Raw genomic sequence first — 24,515 nt, 5'->3', positions numbered from 1 at the left:
TTCTTTTTGTTTGTTCTAGCTCTACTATAATGAGGCTCTCCAGCTGCAATACCAAAACGGCCTCTGTTTGCTCAGGGGCGCATCTAGTGGGGTTTTTCCAGAAAAAAAAGAAGTTTTTTGAAAAAAAATAAGTTTTTTGAAAAAAAAAAAGTTTTTGAAAAAAAGTTTTTTGAAAAAAGGTGTTTTGAAAAAAAAAAGTTTTTGAAAAAAAAAAGTTTTTTGAAAAAAAAAGTTAAAAGTTTTTGAAAAAAAAAGTTTTAAAAAAAAAAAGTTTTTTGGAAAAAAAAGTTTTGAATTTTTTTTTTTTTGAAATTTATTTTTTTTTTACTCTGAAAAAAAAAAACGGGAAACGCGTGTGACGTCACATGCGTCAACTCTCAGAACAGCACTGTTCTGAGAACCCATGGAAAGCTTTTCATCTCTGTCTTCCCAAAACCAGAGAAAGACACAACGTACAGAAATAGGACTTTGTGAGGATAGAAGGTGCCTGTGGGACCCCAAAAAAAGGTTTTATAATAGAAAAAGTGAAAATTCATGGTGTAGGTCCTTTAAAAAACATAAATAGTGGTAGGCCTATATGATGCTATGATAAACGCCCCATTTCAAGAATATAAAATCACAAATAAGAAATGCAGTGAAAGAGTTTCAAACGGTGCCTCCTGAGCACTGAGAAGATTTATTTTCAACACTATGGCCAAAACATTTCAGTCAATAACTATAAAACTTTCAAGCACATCCCAGGTGCCTGGTACTATGTAATTTGGGGTAGCAACTATAAGGCTCACATCACCAATTTCTCCATGTGTCATCATTAAACATAACAGTAAATGTTTTTCCCCTCCTGATTCAATGTTTTTAATTCTTTAACTATGAATGAAATCATGTATTTTTTGGGGGCATTTTCTTGAGTACCCCCTGCAGTACCTCCGCGTACCCCTAGGGGTACACATACCCCCATTTGAGAAACACTGGTCTAGTAAATCTAGGAAAGAAAATACACTCAGGTTGGACAACATTGTATTATTTAGTTTTTCAACTGATTCTGACAGGAAATTAGGTCTACTAGCCAGGATAAAAAAAATCTACCCTGATCTGCTCACTGCAAATACCAACAGTGGCCAAATCAAGTTGGGCTCCCATCGACTTTCTATACAGGAGGAAAATACCCAGAAACAAATCTGCTTTAAGTAGGATGTGAGGGGTCTAACTAGGGGTTTGTCATGATGCTGAATCCATTGCAAGCATTTGTTTTGCACAGCACAAAAAAAAAAAACATTCCTTGGGCTAGAAATAGCCCCAGAAAACGATGGTTTAGTGACGAAAAGTGATGAGTCATCACCTTTTGTTGGCGTTTTCTGGGGCCAATCAATGAATGTTTTTTGTGCAAAACAAATGCTTGCAATGGATTCAGCATCATGACAAACCCCTAGTTAGACCCCTCACATGGGGCGTTGGAAACCCGTGGATAGAAAGTCGATGGGAGCCCAACTTGATTTGGCCGCTGTGGGTATTTGCAGTGAGCAGATCATGGTAGATTTTTTATCCTGGCTAGTAGACCTAATTACCTGACAGAATCAGTTGAAAAACTAAATAATACAATTGTGTCCAACCTCTGCCTTATATTTATCGGACTAGGTGGGCCGTGGTTACCATGACGACGCTGGGCTACGGCGACATGTACCCTCAGACCTGGTCGGGCATGCTGGTGGGGGCGCTGTGCGCCCTGGCGGGGGTCCTCACCATCGCCATGCCCGTGCCCGTCATCGTCAACAACTTTGGGATGTACTACTCTCTGGCCATGGCCAAGCAGAAGCTGCCCAAGAGGAGGAAGAAGCACATCCCCCAGGTAGGATTGCAGCGGTCAGGGACGTGCTGGGCCCCTGATTCAGCCCGGGAAAAAAGAGTTGTAGAGGCCCTCATTGCGTGCTATAGAGAGAGATCTCTCTCTATAGCGCTGCTGCTACTCAAAGATTTGCCATTTCAGATCATGACAAGTGACAAGCCAGTGGGCCAATTACTGTACATGAGTTATATTTTGTCGTTGGCGGGTGGGAACCTTGTATGTCCAAAACCGTTTGTTTTGTATTTATCATTTTAAAAATGATTTATGCGAGGCGTTGTGTGCTTGTAGATCTGCTGTTTTCACTAGTTTTGTGCGACAGCCTTGTATGATGAAGCAGGGCTTTGCTTTGCGAAAAAATTTACAAATTAGAAACTTGGAGATACGAGGTTTCTGCCCGACAGTGACGATTTACTTTGTTGGCCGTCCAGCCCACAAAATAGAACGAAGGCCGACATTTAATTTTTTCCTAATGGCCGGCCTGGCCCGGCCGGGAATGAACCGGCCGTTCGGGAGTTGTCCCGCTTTTCCCAATGGCCAGCACGTCCCTGATGTCACCGGTGTTACCGCAACACCAGTACCGGTGTTACCACAACACCAGTACTTTCCTTGCACACCGATAACACCGTTAAATAAAAAGAAACCGCATCCGCTGCTCTGCTCTGCCCCTGAGGAGCGCAGTAGAGATGTGACGTTCGCCAACGATTCCGCTCTTTTGAACAGCTCTTTTAAATGAACGATGGGATTCGGTTCTTGTGTGGGAGTGTCAAGAACAGATCCAGAATCAACGGATCATCCACGGGGCGAGGCACAGCCCATCAGTCCCCACTCGCAGGGCACGTTCCAGGAGACTAGTTGTGGCTTTATAATGTCACAGCGCGCAGTAGGCGGAAAAAACAACGATCAGCCAAACAAGAAAACGCGGGGCTGTTGTAACACTAACAGTGTTGTTGCTTTTTTCAAAGCTGAAATTGTCATAGAGTCGGAACACTACCTCACATTTAACGATTGAATAACGACCGAATCACGGGAGCGCGCCGCGACTTTATTACGACTGAGAAATCTTTTCAAAGTTGTTAGATGTAAGAGGCCAGGGCCTTAACACGTTGCAGTCCGAAATAGAATGGTGGTTGGTAGATTAGCCGTGAAATTTCTATTATTGTATTGTGATCTGAGACATAATATTATGTTTATAAACATGACCCCGCAGCCCCTCCATCTTGAACAGCGCCGCTGTTTTTTCTTTTTTTTTTCCCCCCAGGCCAGTAACTCACCATGATTTTCTCGATCTCCGTTGGGATAGAATGGGGGTTTTGGCCGATCGTCGATGTCCCCGTGCGTTTCGCGTGCGCGATCCTTTCACGTAAATGTCCCCGCAAATAGTCCATGTGTGACTGAAGAACAGAACTGAAAAGTTTCGCTAGCATAGCCCCAAGCATGGCTGCAGGAGGAGCTCGAGTGTGTAGACAGTAAACGGATGGGTGGAAGGTGCCTTGGAGAAGGAGAGGCGCTGACGTCACCTCTGCTTCATGCACGGTCTGCATGAGCCATCAGTGCACGAGTGGTGACTAGGGAAGGTTAGACGATCGCCGATTTTCGGATCAAAAGCTTTTATTCCGGTTTTAAAGACAAAGTCCGGGAATAGACGGCCTGGCTGAGAGTCCCTGGGGGGATGTGCGATATAGTACGGTTTTAACATTAAGGGGCCCCCCTTGGCTTAGAAGGTGTTAACAGGGCCTTAACAGTGTTGTTGCTTTTTTACAAAGCCGATTTTTTTCTTTTCAAATCTTTTTATTACATTTTCAAATAGACATAGCCCAGAGGCGGGTATACAATCTCAAAAAGATGGATACATCACATGTAGAAAACAAAGTACATTATTATGAGAGTGAATAAAACCCATCCCCTATCCCCCCCTCCCCCCATACAAAGCCGAATCTTTAATATGGTCGGATGGTTGTTGTTGTTGTTGTAGCTTGAGGTAGCATTGGCTGCTACTGAGTGCTCACAAGACGACAAGACACGCAATGGTGGTTGAAACGGTGTTACCGATAACCGCGGTCTTGACACAGACTATATTTTCGGTGTTAAAAATCTCATACCGTTGCAACCCTACCCCCAGGTGGTGCCCGGCGGAGGCTCCCCTGTCTACAAGGCCGACCTCGCCAACCTCGCCACCTGCAACAGCACGCCGGGAGGCCACCTGTGCCACGCCAAGGGCAGCAGGGCTCTGGAGCGAAACCCATCAGGTGAGAACGGCTCGCAAGAAGGGAGAGAACGAAGAGGTTACACTGCAGCAGTGGTTCTCAACCTTCTCAGGCTGCGACCCCCCAAATAATCATATTTTAACCCCCCACCCTGACGAGCACTAAGAGTTGAGGCATTACATTTTGTATAACACTGTTAAATTGTGAAAATAGCTCATCATCATCATCATCATCATCATTTATTTAGCTCACGACCATGATCACATGGTATGGAGCACAGCACATATTATCTATCTATAAATGCGAGAAGTCTCTGCGTGTCTGCGTGTGTGTCTGTAATCCACGTATCTCGAGAACCGTTCGTCCCACCGGCTTCAGATTCGGCACGCACGTTCTCCGCCGTGGCGCGGAGTGCAGTGCCGGGCCTCGACCCGACCCGACGCACGTTTTTTCCGAAACGGCGCAAAACGTTCGGAATCTCCTTATGCGGAGCTGATTGTTGACATCAGGCTGTTCCGGAGGAAATCATGTCATTGTGACATCACTTCATAAAAGGCTCTGACATCACGTACACCACATGACCCCACACTCCTATGACAACACGGGCATATTTACATTGTTCCCGAGTTGGCCAGGGCGCCGACTAGACGCTCGGCCGCCCATCTCCATATATGGGCATAAATGGACGTATCGGCGCAAGCGCTGACTCATTGTGACATACAATGGACGCAATCTCCGTATATGGGCATAAAGGGGACACAGTTACAGAGATCTCCATATATGGGCATATGGGCATTCTGACATCACTTCTGCTGACTCAAAGACAAACAGGCAAACAGATGGTCAAAACGGGTCCTACAGAGATCTCCATATATGGGCATATTTACATTGTTCCCGAGTTGGCTAGGGCGCCGACTAGACGCTCGGCCGCAAATCTCCATATATGGGCATAAATGGATGTATCGGCGCAAGCGCTGACTCATTGTGACATAAAATGGACGCAATCTCCGTATATGGGCATAAAGGGGACACAGATACAGAGATCTCCATATATGGGCATATGGGCATTCTGACATCACTTCTGCTGACTCATTCTGACATCACTCCTGTACCTTGCACGTGTTGAATCTCTATATATGGAGATAACCGACGCATCTCACAAGCCATGGGCATAAATGGACACACGCAAACAGATGGTCAAAACAGATCCTATGACAACAGGTATAATGGGGTTTGCATTAAAGGGCGGGGCATTCATCCCCTATTTACATTGTTCCTGAGTTGGCCAGGGCCGAGCTTCTAGTATACATAAATAGTATACAAAACATAACAAACATTACAATAATATTCAAACAGACGTAGCAGAAAAGCGGGCAGGACACATTATTTGAACAACAAGGGCAAGGTGTTCTTTAGGAAAGCTCCCAATTTACATATAACTTTTGCCTTGTAGTAATAAAACTAGACCAGGTCAACCTGGTTGTGCCAGACCCCGGTTCTGCCAACCCCCTGTCTGTCCCTTTATAGGCTGTCTGTCCCTCCCTCATCAGAACCCCCTGTCTGTCATCATCATTTATGACATCATGCCTTTTGTAGGCATGTCATCATCATGTCATCATCATATATACCCTTTATATAGAAAACCCGGACAGACCGACATTTGCTTATGTAGGCCTACCCATTTCATGGGTCTGGCAATCAGTTTCCACATAGATGGATGGGTTGTATAGTACTTTGGCAAGTGTTTTTGTCTGAGATTCACAATAGTAAGGTTCTTACACTCAAACAGTACATGGTACTCATCCCCGACTCTGTTGTCATTGCATAGGTTACAAAATCTCTGGCTTCTTTGCAACCCTTTATTGCGACCGTCAGGGAGCAGTTTACTATGAAAACCTCCACCGGCCGTCCGTCGGTCGGTCACACGTCACACGTCACACGTCACACCTTTGCCCTGCTCATATCTCCGCATCAGTATATAGGGCTTGTTTGTTTATTGTATGACATCACGCCACATCATCAGCTGTGGACTCTGTGATGTCATCGTATCGCATCGGTTTATAGGGCTTGTTTGTTTATTGTATGACATCACGCCACATCATCAGCTGTGGACTCTGTGATGTCATCGTATCTCCATATATGGCCATCTCCGTATATGGAGATATAAGTCGTCCATGCCCAAGTATGGGCTGGTGAGGTCAGACTTTGTGTGATGCGTAGGTTATCTCCATATATGGAGATTCAACATTCCAGGCAATGCTCTCTTCCCTGGTGAGAATTGCCCCTTTATATAGGGCTTGTTTGTGTATTGTATGACATCACGCCACATCATCAGCTGTGGACTCTGTGATGTCATCGTATCTCCATATATGGCCATCTCCGTATATGGAGATATAAGTCGTCCATGCCCAAGTATGGGCTGGTGAGGTCAGACTTTGTTTGATGCGTAGGTTATCTCCATATATGGAGATTCAACATTCCAGGTGTAACTATGGCTACCCGTATGACGTGAGAGGTGGAGGTTGTGATATTTGTGGAGATAAGCGACCAACGGTCGCTTATCTCCCGATTAGGGAGTCTTACTGGTATCTGCCAGTAACCTTTGGGATTATTGTGTTATTTACTCTGAAATTACAGATTGCCCTTCTATAATTAAGGTTTTCACACAGTAAGTATTTTTCTAGTTTAAACTCTTGTTTAAACTCCACATGAATGTCACATGATGTCATACTGCTAAGTTCACTTTTCCGATTGTGCAAAAACAGATCTACATGCTCACAAGCATGTAGATCTGCTATTTTCACATTTTCTACCTCTAATATTTGACAATTTGGCCAATGTTTAATTTTGTCAGGTATTAAAAAGTCCTTAAATTGTCACTTTAGAAATGTGCAGATGTTTCAACATAAACTTTATGTTGGTTTGTTTACTGTTGAGTGAGAAAACAACGTTGCACATTAAGTTATAATCATCCGGGGACCCCCCCAAGGACCCCCCAGAATAACTTCCCACAGGTTGAGAACCGCTGCATTACAGTAACAGAGAAAGGTTTATTTATGAGCCCACGGCCAGTTGAGGGAAATCCATAGGGGATCTGATTTCAGGTGGAAAACATTGGCCATTTGTCGGATTCCCCCCTGGGAGTAGAACAGCCCCCCCCCCCCCCCCCCCCCCGCCCCCGGCCTTTCTCCCTCATTGCAGTGGCGTCAGTTCAGAAAAAGCTAAGGTATGGCAACATGACTGGCTTGCAAGCCAGTCATGTTGCCATATCTTAGGGCATGATACATTTATTTTAAAAAGTACATTTTATTTTTCCCCTGTTTCTACTGTTTCTTGGGCTGGATATGACAGCCTGGAACGGTTGTTCAAGTGCAGCTAAACTTGACATGTTAGTAAACGTGCCACAATTAACAATAATGCATTGCACCTGTGCAGCTGACCTGCGGAACCTGGGAATGTACTTTTTTTTTTTCAAGATGGGGAGAATACAACCACCTTGTTAAAGTGACCATTTTGTTACATTTTGCATTTGTAGTTATTTTACTGTAATTTAACAACATAATAACCGGCACAGATAGACAAAGAGACATTCATGGATTTATATTTAAAAGTAACTTTTATTTTCCCCCCTGGACCCAGGGTATGGCAGCTGCATACCCCTGCCATACCCAATTGACGCCCCTGCCTTGTTGCCGCGGTGATGAGAAAAGGAAAAGACAGGAGAGGGAGATGAGATGAGGGTGTGATGGTGGTGAAATATTTAGTTTTAGATCAGAATGCTGCTTTTGACTGGGAGTTGCAAGCATTTAACACCTTTTCTGTCCCCATATTTATCATTCCTCCATGGGCATTCTTCTGTGACCTAGAATAACCTCTAACCTCTTTTATGCTGCACACTGGTGACGTTTGTGCTGTGGGACGCTGTTTGATCTCTTTCTGCTGGCTTTGATTCCCTGAACCTCAGGGTTGTTCGATTAATCGATTTTTAATCGTAACCCGGTTTTTTTCCTTTGGACGATTTAAAAAAATGGAAATCGTAAAATCGATTTTCACTTTAATTAGGGAAATTCTTACTCATTGGAGCCTTGCACGCGCAAAAAGTACACAGCCCCGTCCTCCTAAAGCAGGACGACAAGGTCCGACACCAAATTAATACTACTTTCTATCTGATGTGTAATTTCTTTGATGCGCGTTTAGCGCACGTCAGACTGAGCAAAGTTCACCACCGCACTGCGCTCACTCGCGATGGTTCAAGCAGCAAACAGAACAAAACGCTGCTGAGCTGGTAAACTTACTTACTTGTTGTAGTTTGAAAGAAGCTTATTAATTCTGTGTTACCCACCTACTGACTGTAGTCTACTCCTAGTCCTACTGTCCCTGTCACTGTGTTAATTTTGCGTCGGGAAGCGAAGCGCTTCGCCTCCGTTTACAATCAGTCAACATCTCCGTGCATGAGTGGTGCAGGGCAGGGGCGTAGCCAGGAATTACATTTTGGTAGGCGAAATGCCTACCAAAATGCCTCACCAACCTCCAAGAGCTGGCTTGTTTTGGCTGTTTTGTCACTCACTATTGATAATGAAACACTAAGGACGCTAAGTTGTATGTGATTGTTGCACAACTAAAGTTATTATTATTAATACCCTTATTGTTTTATTGCATTTTGCTATTTGGCTATATAAAAAAATCAAAAAATGAAACAATAATGGAAAAAAAAATCATTTCCTTGCATTTTTTAAATGAAAACAAAATAGTTGAAACAATGTATTATTCTTTTAACAAAAAATCGAAATCGAAATCGAAAATCGGGATTTCAGAGAAAATAATCGAGATTTTATTTTTTGGCCATATCGAACAACCCTACGTCAGCGTGTCTCAACCACTGTGCCTGGGGACCTTTGGTGTGCCCCTGAGAAGGGTCACGTGTGCCCCTTGAAACTGATTTAAACTAGTGAAAACAGCCGATCTTGAATGATTTAAACTAGTGAAAACAGCCGATCTTGAATGATTTAAACTAGTGAAAACAGCCGATCTTGAATCATTTAAACTAGTGAAAACAGCCGATCTACAAGCACACAACGCCTCGCGACACTACTCCTACAGAGTTTGCCCTAAAATCACACAAATCGCTACACAGTATGTCTACACTCATGTCATCAACATGGATCTGTCCCATATAGCGCCACCATCAGGCCGATTTTTTCAAACACATTTTTTGGACACTGCTCCTACACATTTTGGCCTAAAATCATGCTGTGACCTGACGGTCGCTTATCTCCCGATTAGGGAGTCTTACTGGTTGTTGTAAACCAGGGGTGCCCAAAAGGTAGATGGTGATCTACCAGTAGATCACCAAGGCTGTGCAGGTAGACCACATGACATGCCTCTAAAAATATATAATTAAAATGTAAAAAGAATATGTCAATATGACATCAAGAAGGGCCTGTCAGCTCCCTTCATGGCTTCTAAAGTAGGCAAACCTCCAATGCAATACTTTGTTCAAGAGTCAGTAGCATTACAAAGAACCCCAAAACCTAGCACTTCCATACAGAATGGGATGAAGACATTTCCCCCAGTATTTTCCATTTATTTCCCCCTTACAGTAAGTGTGTTTGCCTAAAATGTAACACCAGTGCTGCTATTCCAAAGCCCCCCTCAGGCCCTCAGCTAAAACATGTTGGATGGGTAGATCATGTTGAGGTAGTCATTTTAAAAGTAGATCTCACGTCAAAAAGGTGTGGGCACCCCTGTTGTAAAATGTCCTCTCCAAATGGACTCCCGCAGTTCTGTCGGCGGACTGCAGCGGGGGCAGTGACCTGACCACGTCCCCGTCCCACGAGGAGAGGGTCCCCATGCGCCGCTCCAGCACCAGAGAGCAGGACCGCCGGACCCCCGGGCCCCCCGGGAACACCGGGATCACCGGGACCATCGGGACCACCGGGACCCCCGGGACCCCCGGGACCTGCTTCCTGCTGGCCGCCAGTGACTACAACTGCCCCCCCACCACTGATGGGGGGATTCGCAAAACAGGTACAGTATACTCTATCTCCCCCTACTGGGGGGATTTGATACGTACCGCATTAGTGGCAGGGACGTGCTGGCCATTGGGACAAGCGGGACAACTCCCGAACGGCCGGTTCATTCCCGGCTGGTCCAGGGAAAAAAATGTAATGAAATGTCGGCCTTCGTTCCATTTTGGGGGCTGGGTGGCCCACAAAGTAAATCAACACGTCATGTTGTAGTACTCAAAGGACTACAATTTGCCGGAAAGATCAAACCGGATTCAGTTTTAACCCAAAATAATTCCCCTGCGCTCAAGGACATACTTTTAGGGCCTACCTAATGAACTCCTTGATGCGGAGTAGTTTTGGTATATAAATACGTTTGGTATATGCATCTTTTTGTCCAACTGGTAGCGACTGGCAAGACTACACTAGACTACTGGAGCATTTTAATAAGGATTGGAGAAACAAACGGGGGGGAACCAAATCAAAGCGACGCCACTTATTCTAGTGGTTTTCCGCGCTTTAGGCGGAAAACCAAACTGCCTGTTGTGAACGAACACCAGGCTTTCCCCCAGAAAGCCTGGTAGGCGAGGTTAGTATTCAGGTGGCGCAATGAGAGACGCGCTCAACTTGTAACCTTTCACTTATTGTCAAGCAATTATTGTCATCAAAAGCATTTTCTCATAATATATTGTCCATGGCTCTTGCAGCCGTGTCATCTGTGAAAAGGTCAATCTAGGAATAGAAACGGCCAGCCAGCTCTTTGCCAACTAAAGCCAAATGCCAACATGCAGTTCAGTTCACATGAACGACGTGGCGCAGAGCTGCTGACCAGATTCACACCAAGCCTCAGAGGGCAGTGCCCTGCCATCAGGGACGTGCTGGGCCCCTGATTCAGTCCGGGAAAAAGAGTTGGAGAGGCCCTCATTGCGTGCTATAGAGAGAGATGTCTCTCTATAGCGCTGCTGCTACTCAAAGATTTGTGACAAAGTGACAAGCCAGTGGGCCAATTACATGAGTTATATTTCGTCGTTGTCGGGTGGAAACCTTGTATGTCCAAAACCGTTTGTTTTGTATTTATCATTTTAAAAATGATTTAAACTAGTGAAAACAGCCGATGTGTGCTTGTAGATCTGCTGTTTTCACTAGTTTTGTGCGACGGCCTGGCATGATGAAGCAGGGCTTTGCGAAAAGATTTACAAATTTGAAACTTGGAGATACGAGGTTTCTGCCCGACAGTGACGATTTACTTTGCTGGCCGCCCAGCCCCCAAAATGTAACGAAGCCCGACATTTTCCTAATGGCTGGGCCTGGACCGGCCGGGAATGAACCGGCCGTTCGGGAGTTGTCCCGCTTTTCCCAATGGCCAGCACGTCCCTGCATTGGACCCAAAGCCTATTAGTGTCCCCAAAACAAACCCTGGTTCTGGCGGATCGAAGGCCCACTGCGCTGAGAACAAAAAGAAACACACTTTGGAGTCGTGCCCTGTCCGTGGTGCTGTCCGTGGTGCTGGAAGACAAAGATACAGTTTACTAAATGCTCAGTCTTTGCATTTTAGTTCCCATTGGCTAAACATGTCAAGGCTTAAAGGGATAGTTCACCCCCAAAATGAGTTTTTTTTCTCTTGATTACTCATGCCATGGAGTTCAATAATATTTTTAGTTTTTTGTCGCATTCCCAAGACAATAATTTGATTACAATAAATGTACCCCCATTGATTAAGGATTGATTCCATCCGGAATCAATAGGGGTATTAATTTACCATAATGTTTTTTTTTTGTCTTTGGAATGCAACAGTATTCACATGAACAGAATTCAAGTCTCCATAGTGTGAGTAATAAATAGGAAACAAAAAGAGGTGGCTTTTTAGCAGGGATGGTCTAGTTACTAACTTCAACTACTAGACTACTAGTTCAGGGGTCTTCAACAGGGGGTCCGCGACCCCTAGGGGGTCCGCGAATGTACTCCAGGGGGTCCGCAAAATTATTGCTTAAAAAAAAAAAAAGGATTTCAAAAAATATATATATATTTTTTTTTCATTTTTCACATTTATGTTAAAAAATAAATCATGATTCTGTCCATTCTGAATAGCTTGAATACATGATTACTATGCAATTGACAGATTGTTGATATTATTGACATTGGTTCTCAGTTAGTAGTATGTTTAGAAATGGTAGTGGTACGGCTCACCCTGCTCGCTGTAACTTGTTCATGTTTAAAATAAAAAATATGTTGTAGCCCCGACCCCCCCACCCTACGAGATGGTAGGGGGTCCCTGCTCCATCTCCCCATCAGTTTGGGGGTCCCCGGCCTGAAAACGTTGAAGACCCCTGCTCTAGTTGAATTATTAGTATGAGACTTGGGCACTCGGTACGCGCTACCTTGATTTTGCACAAAGAATAGGTCAATTCCAAGTATAAACCAGCTTACTATCTTCCAACCCCAACACACATAGGCCCTCATTTATCAATGGAGTGTAAAAAACTGTGTATTTTTCCCCCCAAAATTTTGCGTAGGGCAACGTTCACGTGGCATTTACGAACACGTCCTAAACAGACACACCTGGCGTACATTTGATCCCAGCGTTGATAAATGCGCAGGCTGAAATTTAAATAACACGCCCTTAATTATTCTCGAAACACCCGATTTTACGACTAGAACAACCCGAATACGACCTAACAACGAAAGGAAAGCCAATAGAAGAGGGTTTACTCCACGCTTCAAGTTCACTCCCATGTCCACGTCCCACACAGACCACGCACACATGCACGTACGCTCACACACACCACCAAGCCCAGCAGCATTTTGGTTCACTGTGGAACCATTATTATTACCATTTACTTTGTATAGTAGCCTAAGCTTGCAGCCTACATGAGTGACACCACACCAGTCATTGTCACGAATGGAATATTAATTTAACCCAATATCGGCGACGGCGCAGTGCGTGTTTTAGTGTTACAAAAAAAAAGAAAAGAAAAAAAGAAAGCAATATCATGTGTTCCCCAAACCACGGGATGCCGTGCATGTGATGTTACTGAGAGATTGACAAGGAGGCAGTCATAATCGGAAGGTGGGGGTGGGTGGGTTTTATCCTTAACTGCTTTAGTGCCTATCCCGAACTAGTTCGGGATGATTTGGACCGTCCTGGGTGCCTATCCCGAACTAGTTCGGCTTTAAAAAAAAAAAAAAAAAAAGTAATTTTTTTTTTTTTTTTTTTTCGAGCCGGGGCGCCGGCCGTCATCTGTTTACACGGCCCGCGAGAGCCTCGCGCCGCCGATATTTACCATCCACTCCAATGCAATCCAGGATCTTTAGAGTTCATTTTCTCTGTTCCATGCATATCCATGAGGTGTGCATCTATACTATAATTTTGCGAATGTCTGAGTGAGTGAGTGAGTGAGTGAGTGAGTGAGTGAGTGTCTGTCTGTCTGTCTGTCTGTCTGTCTGTCTGTCTGTCTGTCTGTCTGTCTGTCTGTCTGTCTGTCTGTCTGTCTGTCTGTCTGTCTGTCTGTCTGTCTGTCTGTCTGTCTGTCTGTCTGTCTGTCTGTCTGTCTGTCTGTCTGTCTGTCTGTCTGTCTGTCTGTCTGTCTGTCTGTCTGTCTGTCTGTCTGTCTGTCTGTCTGTCTGTCTGTCTGTCTGTCTGTCTGTCTGTCTGTCTGTCTGTCTGTCTGTCTGTCTGTCTGTCTGTCTGTCTGTCTGTCTGTCTGTCTGTCTGTCTGTCTGTCTGTCTGTCTGTCTGTCTGTCTGTCTGTCTGAAACAGCGTTTCTCCTCAGTGGCTGGAGCAATTGATCTGAAATCGCATCACCATTAGCATATGAACATACCTGACATAACTGTGAAGCCCGGTTGTCACTTTCACAAATCATATGCTGTATATTAGCATTTTTATGGTGTATCTACTATCTATTCTGCATCTAGCATGAGGCACATCTATTCTGCATCTAGCATGAGGCAAAATGTTTAACCAGCTCTGTGTGTGTGTGTGTGTGTGTGTGTGTGTGTGTGTGTGTGTGTGTGTGTGTGTGTGTGTGTGTGTGCAGGCAGGCGGGTGTGTGTGCAGGCGGGTGGGCGGGCGGGCGGGCTGGGGGGGGGGGGGGCGGACAGTATCTCTGTAGCCATTAAACGAAACGGGTTTCTTACATTGATGCTCCTACATCATGCAAGCACCAGTTAAAGTTACTTTCCATCCCTCATATACTGTGTGCACCCCATAACCCACACACTGCACATCATTTTGGAGCTCATATCTTTGAACGGGTAAGGGCTAGTTGTGCAAGGTTTAATCATGGCTAAATCGCCGAAAATAGGGCTAACTTCAAGCTAACTTCATCCTGTCCCTGTTGATGACACAAAGGAAAGTGTTCAGGCTTGTAATGGCTGCGCAGGGCTTGTGCTGTTACAGCGCTTGTGGATGGGTGTTTTCTATGGCCACTGGGCGCCCTCTAGTGGTGAAAAGGTGGCATAGAATGGGTTAATACATAACTCCACATTTGTATAAAAGTTGGATACCTCACGGTCCACAAAAGAAGAAGCAGCGCCGCGCCGCTCCGCTTCCGACTCCTCGATCAAAATGCTCGAGTCTCGCATAATCGGTCGTATCCTGACCTATAAGCTTCTTCTGAGCCAGATCGGCAATTCTATCTGAATGACTATTAAAGCACTGGATTTCTTCCATATCGCTAGATTTTATTGCTTGTCATTGTAACTTGGAAATAAAATCGGCGTACATATAGCCTATGCTTTTATAAAATGTTATAATTATTAGTGTGTTAAATATACATTTTGGAGTGGATACATGAGTCAACTAGTTGCTGCTCCGCACGTCTACAATGGAATAAGAGGTGTAAGATCAATCCTACACCACCTCAGAACCTGACGTGAGATCTGATCCTACCCTACGCCAACGTCAAAGTCACGTTGAAATGATAAATGTCGAGACTTGCCTAAATTTCGGTGTACGCCCAAATTTTGGTCGGCACCACGTTGATAAATGAGGGCCACAATGTACATTACAGATAACATCAATTATTAATGCCACTTTGTTCATGGAAGAATTCTAAATGCACTTCAAGTTGAAATATTAGGCTATAATATGCACGTTTCGTAACCCATTCAGAACGGGTACACATTATTGTGTATCATTATTTTATGCTTTAACTATTGAAAAATAGCAGATGTACAAGCTCACAGCGCTGCACCGAGTGCCGCGCTGTGAGCTTGTAGATCTGCTATTTTTGAAAAATCATGAAAATTTGAATTTTGACCCCATTCTATAAGTGTCTTTTGAATCCTTCATGTTTCTATGTCAGCAATCTGGCCAGCCATCGTCAAAGAAAAGGTCCTTTTCACTTAACTGGAGCTCAGTTAGTCTGTTCTTGAGAGACTGCTATGTCAGTGGTTCTCAAACCTTTTCATGTGAAGGACCCCCAAACTGATATTTATTTGGCCACGGACCCCCATCTCAAAATATCTAGTTCCAGGGACCACCCAGAAGCAAAATTTGAGTTACAAACGTTCGCTTTAAAAATACATATATTCAAAGATTTGCACACATTTCTTTTACACAACTTTTTCAAAAATAGCAGATCTACAAGCTCACAGCGCGGCACTCGGTGCCGCGCTGTGAGCTTGTATATCTGCTATTTTTTAATAGTTAAAGCATTCAATAATTAGTGCTCATGTAGCCTAGTCGTGTCTTCGTAGACCTGGTGGTTGCTTACTATTTTATCTTGCCAAATCCGGCCAGCGCTGACGACGCGGTGCTGCTCAGGTTCTTTATAAAACAAAGCAGGCCCTTTTTTTTCTCTCTCCATCAGGGCTCGGATCCAGCAGTGTTTATTTGGGCGTTCCAGCTTCATCTCTCCATCCCGTCTCAGTCCAGGCGCCGCTGTGCTGATTGGCTCATGCATTAACCCATTTAGGCCTAGAATTATTGAATGCTTTAACCAGTGAAAAATAGCAGATATACAAGCTCGCAGCGCGGCAGTGCCGCGCTGCGAGCTTGTAGATCTGCTATTTTTGGAAAAAGTCGTGAAAATGTGTGCAAATCTTTGAATATATGTATTTTCAAAGCGAACATTTGTAACTCAAATTTTGCTTCTGGGGGGTCCCTGGAACTAGATATTTTGAGATGGGGGTCCGTGGCCAAATAAATATCATTTTGGGGGTCCTTCACATGAAAAGGTTTGAGAACCACTGACATAGTAGTCTCTCAAGAACAGACTAACTGAGCTCCAGTTAAGTGAAAAGGACCTTTTCTTTGACGATGGCTGGCCAGATTGCTGACATAGAAACATAGGTTTTTTAAAAAAACCTTAGAAGCATTCAAAAGACACTTATAGAATCTGGTCAAAATTCTAATTTTCACGATTTTTCAAAAATAGCAGATCTACAAGCTCGCAGCGAGGCACTCGGTGCCGCGCTGTGAGCTTGTATATCTGCTATTTTTCAATAGTTAAAGCATAAAATAATGATACGCAATATAGTGTACCCGTTTTGAATGGGTTAAACATGGGGTCCGTTCGTTCCACTACCAGTTGGCACAGGCCCAAGCCGCCCTTTGTTCTGCCCGCGCGGACGGCTTTGAGTCCAACGTCGGCTTAATTTACACGGCGCTGTATCCAGTATGATAATGAGGTCACTGTATCCAGTATGATAATGAGGTCACTGTATCCAGTATGATAATGAGGTCACTGTATCCAGTATGATAATGAGGTCACTGTATCCAGTATGATAATGAGGTCACTGTATCCAGTATGATAATGAGGTCACTGTATCCAGTATGATAATGAGGTCACTGTATCCAGTATGATAATGAGGTCACTGTATCCAGTATGATAATGAGGTCACTGTATCCAGTATGATAATGAGGTCACTGTATCCAGTATGATAATGAGGTCACTGTATCCAGTATGATAATGAGGTCACTGTATCCAGTATGATAATGAGGTCACTGTATCCAGTATGATAATGAGGTCACTGTATCCAGTATGATAATGAGGTCACTGTATCCAGTATGATAATGAGTTCACTGTATCCAGTATGATAATGAGGTCACTGTATCCAGTATGATAATGAGGTCACTGTATCCAGTATGATAATGAGGTCACTGTATCCAGTATGATAATGAGGTCACGTTTCCCATTAAGCCGTTCAGGCCTGAAAGCAAATCTGTGTCACGATGAGGTGGTTGCAAACTGCACTGCGTGTTTTCGTTGCGTTTTGGAAATCCGAAAGCGGTGCAGTCTTTTTGAGCGTTAACGTTGTAGTTTTATGACTCAAAAAGACTACAGCGCACTACACCGCGGTGACCCGACTCTGTTCGAGGCTTAAGGGACTCAGTGCGACAGCTGCGAAAATCGGGAAGAATCAACCCTGGTCCGATATTCGCAACGAAAAATGCAGCAGTGTGCAAAGACCTTTAGAGTTGAACATCCTTAACCATTATTTTATGCTTTATCTAGCGCTGTGAGCTTGTAGATCTGCTATTTTTTTTTTATCGTGAACATTTGGGCAAGTCTTTGAATATTTTGACCCGATTCCATAAGTGTCTTCTAAAGGTTTTTGGGGAAAACGTATGTTTCTATGTCCGTTTTTCATGTGAAGGACCCCCCAAAATGACATGTATTTGGCCACGGACCCCCATCTCAAAATATTTAGTTCCAGGGACCCCCCAGAAGCAAAATTTGAATTACAAATGTTCGCTTAAAAAAAATATATATAATCAAAGATTTACACACATTTTCAGGACTTTTCAGAAATAGCATTCGGTGCCGCGCTGTGAGCTTGTATATCTGCTATTTTTCAATAGTTAAAATATAAAAGAATTCCAGGCCTAAATAGCTTAAAAGCTCTCGTCGGCTATGATTGGCAGTTTGCTCTGCTAATGATCCCACCTCTGTTGGCTCACTTGCTTGTTTTGTGCAACGCGTCGACGATGTGGAAACGGACCGATGCAAATGTGTCTAAGTGCATCCATTTATTATTTAAAGTTGTTGCACTGGCTAAAATGTAAGTGCTAGTTGTAGAGTGCTAGTATTAAGGATAGCATTAAGTCATAGTCATTTACAATGCACACATAGACATCAAAGGGGGCTTGAGCCCCTGCCCTTTTATCTGTCTGTAAAAAAGTTCCCTTCTCCAGACCATGAATGCAGTTTTTAACTATGGTAAAAGAAACACAAATACCCCCCTTTCCATGCCATACCTGAAGGCGGCATTCGAGTCCAAAGCCTTGTCCAAATTCTCCTGAACTTGAATGCAGCGTCTTATGTTGAAAGAATTGCCCTCTCTGTGTAGAAATCCATGCCGCTACGCCACATCTCCAGCATTCACTTGATTGTGCTTTAGTTCAGTGTGGTATCAACAGTGTTGGGTATCGTTACATTTTGAAGTAACTTGTTATGTTACTTTAGTTACTGACTTGAAAAACTAATCCGTTAAGTTACTCCGCTACCCAATGACAATTGTAACTTAACAAGCTACCGTTACCGTTACCGACCATTAAAACCCACCAGCGTGGAAGTTTGGTAAACATAAAAAGACAAGCGTGCAGCCTCCTTTTAGCTCATGCGTCCTCTTCAAAATACCAACGCTCCTCAGCATTAAACTGTACAGTACCTCGGTGCCGTGGCGTTGTTATGGAGGCTCTATACCGGAGTTAAATGGCCCGGGTCCGAATCCACCGTTGTCCGCCGTCCAGATACGATCCAATGATGTACAGTAAATCCATTTTAATACCCTACCGACGCGGACTTTTACACACGGTCAACTAAAGGCACGGACGCTACTAATATCTCCCCGTTGTGAGGAACGATCAACACGTAGGCTATATTACAGACGGACGCAGCAGCTTCTGTAGTTGTTTTGTGGGACATGGATGGAGAGCACCAAGTCAACAGTCAACAACAGTGAGTGAGTTGATTTCCTGGTTTCAACATGACGCGCGTTGCAGAGCTGGAGAGATGAAAGGAATGTGATTGGCTGACATACGAGGGAGGCAGACAGGCAGACAGACAGACAGACAGGCAGCTACACACGTGTATTTGTTGACAGAATAAGACAGGAGGAGGAAATGTGACTCGGGGCTTCTTTTTTAATCGGTGGCAACAAAATGAACAGTGAAAATGGGACACTTTTAAAAAAAAATAACGAGATTACTTTTTCGAAAATATAACTAAGTAACTAACCGTTATATTGTAAAATGTAACTCGTTAAGTTCCTCCGCTACCGCCAAACTAACGTCGTTACGTAACAAGCACCGAAAAGAGCCGACCTCCAAGGAGCTCTGCTATTTTCGATATTGTCACCAAAAGGCCCTTTTAGAAAATCCAGCCCCTGCCTCTCTAACATTCTCTGCACGTCCCTGGTACTCGTATATATCGTGTCTGCATCGTTCCGTCGGCTTCGCCCGACATCCACAGAGAGAACCGAACGTTAACAGGAAGCACAGTGAGGACGCCAACAGGGTTTCGTGTGGTATGTTTGTCCGCTGCTGTTTTTCAGTTAACCAACAAATCCCCATTTTAGGCAGGAACATTCACATCAAGAAGATTTAACCATTTATTGCATAAATGGAATACAGTTAATCTTGGCGTTTGAAGGGCTCCGCGTTCGGAGATGCTCCCTGAATTTTGTGCAGGCTTTTGTGAGCATGCTAAGCAAAACCAGGGAACGCATAACAATACCCCCCCCCCCATAGGGATAGAATAGCAACATAGCAATAACCATGACATGTAACAGTCTAATCACAGTGCTTGAGCTTAACCACATTGACATGTAACTTAATCAGACAATCACCAAGTATTTAGCCAGACTGATCATGCAAATAGGTGGAGGCTGGGGTGGAGGAGGCAGCAAGCTGCAAATGATTCCCAAGCATAGGAAACCAAGCATTGGTAGAGAAAGCAAGACATATTTAAAGGAGCCTTCCCTACTGATTGAGCGCTTTGATTGGAGTATGGCAGTCATGTGACGTAATTAGCCCTATTCACGACCCGCCCACTCAGCAAATTTCTCAGCATCCCCCGGGTGCTGACATCAATTTAGAAGGGGAAACTATAACAGAAATAGCTGGACTTAAAGCCAACAAATCATTATTTCGAACGGTAAAGTAAATTATAATGCTTTGTGCCTTTTACTATCTTGTGTTCTTGATCATGCTAGCCGTATTTTATACTTTACTATTCGGAAATTGCATAAAATTTGCGATTTTTGTGTTAACTCTATAGGCTTATAGTAGGATTTTCCCCTTCAAAACGTGACTTCAGCACCCGGGGGATGCTGAGTGGGCGGGCCGTGAATAGGGCTAATGACCAGCAGATATGTTAATGAGGTATGAGAACAGAGCTGACTGACATCCGACTACAGCTGAGCAGCAACTTGACTCCCATGTCCTGAATAAACTAACACTGCGCTTCATTTGTGATTTTCCTTCGGCGAACTGTCGCCACGTTGCAGAGTGCTGCTCACGTGTGTCCGCTTGTCGTTCCCTCACAGATAACTGCAAAGAGGTGGTCTTCACCGGGTTCACACAAGCAGCAGAGAGCGGCGTTCTGACTTAATGTGACCTGAGGGAAAAGCACCGCCACGGTGGGAAAGGTAACATTCCTTCAGAATGCCCGGCATGTTGGTCCCATCGCAGTAGGGGTCGGCATGTTGGTCCCATCGCAGTAGGGGTCGGCATGTTGGTCCCATCGCAGTAGGGGTCGGCATGTTGGTCCCATCGCAGTAGGGGTCGGCATGTTGGTCCCATCGCAGTAGGGGTCGGCATGTTGGTCCCATCGCAGTAGGGGTCGGCATGTTGGTCCCATCGCAGTAGGGGTCGGCATGTTGGTCCCATCGCAGTAGGGGTCGGCATGTTGGTCCCATCGCAGTAGGGGTCGGCATGTTGGTCCCATCGCAGTAGGGGTCGGCATGTTGGTCCCATCGCAGTAGGGGTCGGCATGTTGGTCCCATCGCAGTAGGGGTCGGCATGTTGGTCCCATCGCAGTAGGGGTCGGCATGTTGGTCCCATCGCAGTAGGGGTCGGCGACATGGAAAAATCACGATATTTTCCCAAGCTGTATATCACGATACACGATTTCATCACGATTCTTTTTTTATGGTTATTTTGCAAGTTACTTGACAAAAACTAGACTCTCTGGGTTCCTTTTGGGAGGTCTAAATTGAACTTTACAAGTATGTAACTCTGACAGTATTCAAATGAAACCAAATGGATCCTTACGGGTCCATTTGGTTTCATTTGTATACTGTCAGAGTTAAGTGGAGACATTTTAACACCCAAGGGGGCAAACTCGCTCAATAACGAGATAAGGCCACTAGAGGTCGCTCTGCCAAAAGGAGTTGTCTCGTTCCTCAACGAGACAACAAAGGGTTAACTGTGCAGCGTGCTGTGCGCATGTTGTGTTGTCTGTGAAAGACCCTAGTCCATACGTCACACCGTGGCTCGCAGAGACACAGAATGGATGGTCTAGGCTGCATTGACTTCCATTCTAGGCTGAAACATAAAAACAGCTTTATCTATGAATAAGGTGCAAAGAACGCCAGGGAAGCAGAGATCTGATTGTTTTCACGGCGACACTTTACCGCGATGGTCGGCCCCGGTTTGGATTTTAGTTTCGCGAGCGTTTGTAAACAAATGGATTATCTTCCTCAATCGTCAGCGGACACTCACGTGCACACGCACAAAGCTTCCGAGGCTCTTCAAAATTAAAGCGTAAGTGAGTGACGGCAGCAGCAACAGCTAGAAATGTTAGAAACCTTGGCTTCCCATGTGTTAAAGTTTGAGAACTACTGATTTAGACCAAAATGCAGGTTTAAATTGAATTCTGCAATGAATCTCTGTATTAACGATTAAACAGGATTTTTTACAAGGCTTCCTCACGATATATACGATATCTCTAAAAAGGCATATCGTGGAGACATTATCGTCTCAACGATAATTATCACCATATCGCCCACCCCTATATTGCATTGCACAAAACTGTGTGTGTGTGTGTGTGTGTGTGTGTGTGTGTGTGTGTGTGTGTGTGTGTGTGTGTGTGTGTGTGTGTGTGTGTGTGTGTGTGTGTGTGTGTGTGTGTGTGTGTGTGTGTGTGTGTGTGCCAAAAGGGGGTAATTCAATATATTTTTTATGAGGCAAAGGCACTGTTTATTGTGACATGGAAGCACCCTATATGACACATTTTAACACAGAGATTCTCTATGCACAAATCCAATACAAATCCAATAATCCTCCACCACCTTTTCCTCACATTCATTGGCAGTGCAACACTCTGATCATTGTGAAAGTAAAATCCCCATTATCCCATTTAGAACGGGTACACATTATTGTGTATCATTATTTTATACTTTAACTATTGAAAAATAGCAGATATACAAGCTCACAGCGCGGCTGCGAGCTTGTAGATCTGCTATTTTTTGAAAAATCGTGAAAATTTGAATTTTGACCCGATTCTATAAGTGTCTTTTGAATCCTTCTAAGATTTTTTGAAAAACCTATGTTTTTATGTCAGCAATCTGGCCAGCCATCGTCAAAGAAAAGGTCCTTTTCACTCAACTGGAGCTCAGTTAGTCTGTTCTTGAGAGACTACTATGCCAGTGGTTCTCAAACCTTTTCATGTGAAGGACCCCCAAACTGATATTTATTTGGCCACGGACCCGCATCTCAAAATATTTAGTTCCAGGGACCACCCAGAAGCAAAATTTGAGTTACAAACGTTAGCTTTGAAAATAAATATATTCAAAGATTTGCACACATTTTTCACGACTTTTTCAAAAATAGCAGATCTACAAGCTCGCAGCGCGGCACTCGGTGCCGCGCTGTGAGCTTGTATATCTGCTATTTTTCACTGGTTAAAGCATTCAATAATGTTAGGCCTAAATGGGTTAAAAAACAGACCTGGCCTTTGGGGTTGTGTTAGTTTTAGTTCTAGCCATTCGTGGCTTATGGTTGAATTGTTATTGCTCACACATAAAAGGTATTTTGTTGCACCAACAGGTGCAGCATGGCAGATGTTAGCATTCAACAATGTGCCTCGCCTGTCTCCATACACCAGTTGCTTAGCAACCAGCTCGCAGTCAATGCATCTTACGCACATACTGTAGCTTGACAAAAAGTAGACCAATTAACCCTGCAAGACCAGAATTAATTTCTACTGACCAAAAAAAAAAAAAAAAATGGTGTTGTAGGAGTCCTGATCACAGGAAAATGTAATGTTAAAAAATTAATAATGTTTTTGTAAGGTTTTATAGCCATAAATCATGCTCTAATTTGCATTTTGGGGATATTTTTCACAATAATAACATATGTACATGTTCTAGACATCTAGACAAAAAAAATATTACAGGCATTTTACTTGTTTTAGTGAGGAATAGCTTCAGTTAAAAAGTGAGATGTTGTTCGTCCAGACGCTGGAATTTCAACTTCTCTGGGAGGTGTGAATGTCAGTCTCTGTGGGGGGTATTTATATGCAAATATCGTGGCCACTGGCATTGTAATACTAAACAATAGGATTTAATGGTGATGTTAATGTGAAAAAAAGAACAGGAAAACTAATTATAACATTTAAAAAAAAAATGATTTAAAAAATGATTTAAAAAATGTTGCCAAAAAGCAACGCTGGGCCTTGCAGGGTTAAAAGGAAGCATTTAGAATAACGTTTCTCTGCTGTAAGCATACCAAATGATTGAATAACCCCCCCACTGGACCATTGTAATGCAGAGCATTTCAAATTACAAACATACACATTCAAAGAATGCCATGGATTTGTAAGATTTGTACTTTGTTCCTGTTTGCAATGTTTTAAAAGACAACTTTGTTTTTCTTTTTTACAACAAGGGTTCATATTTTAGATTGTAATTAGAGAAAAGAAAAGATGAGCGTTAAAATGTTTTAATTTAGGCCACTGCTTTCTATCGTTTTAACAATTTTCAATAACTTGATTTCAGTTGTTGGGGCCATGCATGCAAGTGGCTAAATATGTATTTTTAGACACAATAAGCCCATTCCCAAGATGCACCACAATCTTTCATGGGCAGATGTGACTTATGGGGCTAATAGTGTTACTGAGAAATCGCCGGCTTATTGTGTCTAAAAAGACATATTTAGCCACTTGCACACATGCCCCCAACAACTGAAATCAATGTCATTAAAATCGCTAAAACTATAGAAAGAAGTAAATGAAAACATTTTAACAGTCATCTTTTCTTTTCTCTAAAGGCAATCTAAAATATGAACCCGTTGTTGTGTTAAAACAAAGTTGTCCTTTGACTGTGAAAGAGAATAACGGTCCTGTGCATATTCATAGTACAGGCTGAGTTTCTGTGAAAGAGAATAACGGTCCTGTGCATATTCATAGTACAGGCTGAGTTTCTCTGACTGTGAAAGAGAATAACGGTCCTGTGCATATTCATAGTACAGGCTGAGTTTCTCTGACTGTGAAAGAGAATAACGGTCCTGTGCA

At 43.7% G+C, this 24,515-nt stretch overlaps 1 protein-coding gene across 1 annotated transcript in view; it reads left to right on the top strand.

The window, feature by feature from the left end:
• Window positions 1-20,612, top strand: part of kcnc2 (potassium voltage-gated channel, Shaw-related subfamily, member 2) — a gene marked incomplete at both ends in the record, with an annotated part of 157,834 nt that extends 137,222 nt beyond the window's left edge. The window contains 4 exons of the mRNA XM_080754438.1: window positions 1,636-1,846; window positions 3,963-4,089; window positions 9,829-10,074; window positions 20,548-20,612. Coding sequence (XP_080610564.1) covers window positions 1,636-1,846; window positions 3,963-4,089; window positions 9,829-10,074; window positions 20,548-20,612 — 649 coding nt within the window. The remainder of the gene's footprint in view (window positions 1-1,635; window positions 1,847-3,962; window positions 4,090-9,828; window positions 10,075-20,547) is intronic.
• Between the last annotated feature and the right edge of the window lie 3,903 nt (window positions 20,613-24,515).

This window comes from Nannobrachium achirus, assembly GCF_963921795.1.
Source record: "Nannobrachium achirus genome assembly, chromosome: 23".
NCBI classification, from domain to species: domain Eukaryota; kingdom Metazoa; phylum Chordata; class Actinopteri; order Myctophiformes; family Myctophidae; genus Nannobrachium; species Nannobrachium achirus.
This window is presented reverse-complemented; position numbering and strand designations above follow the sequence as displayed.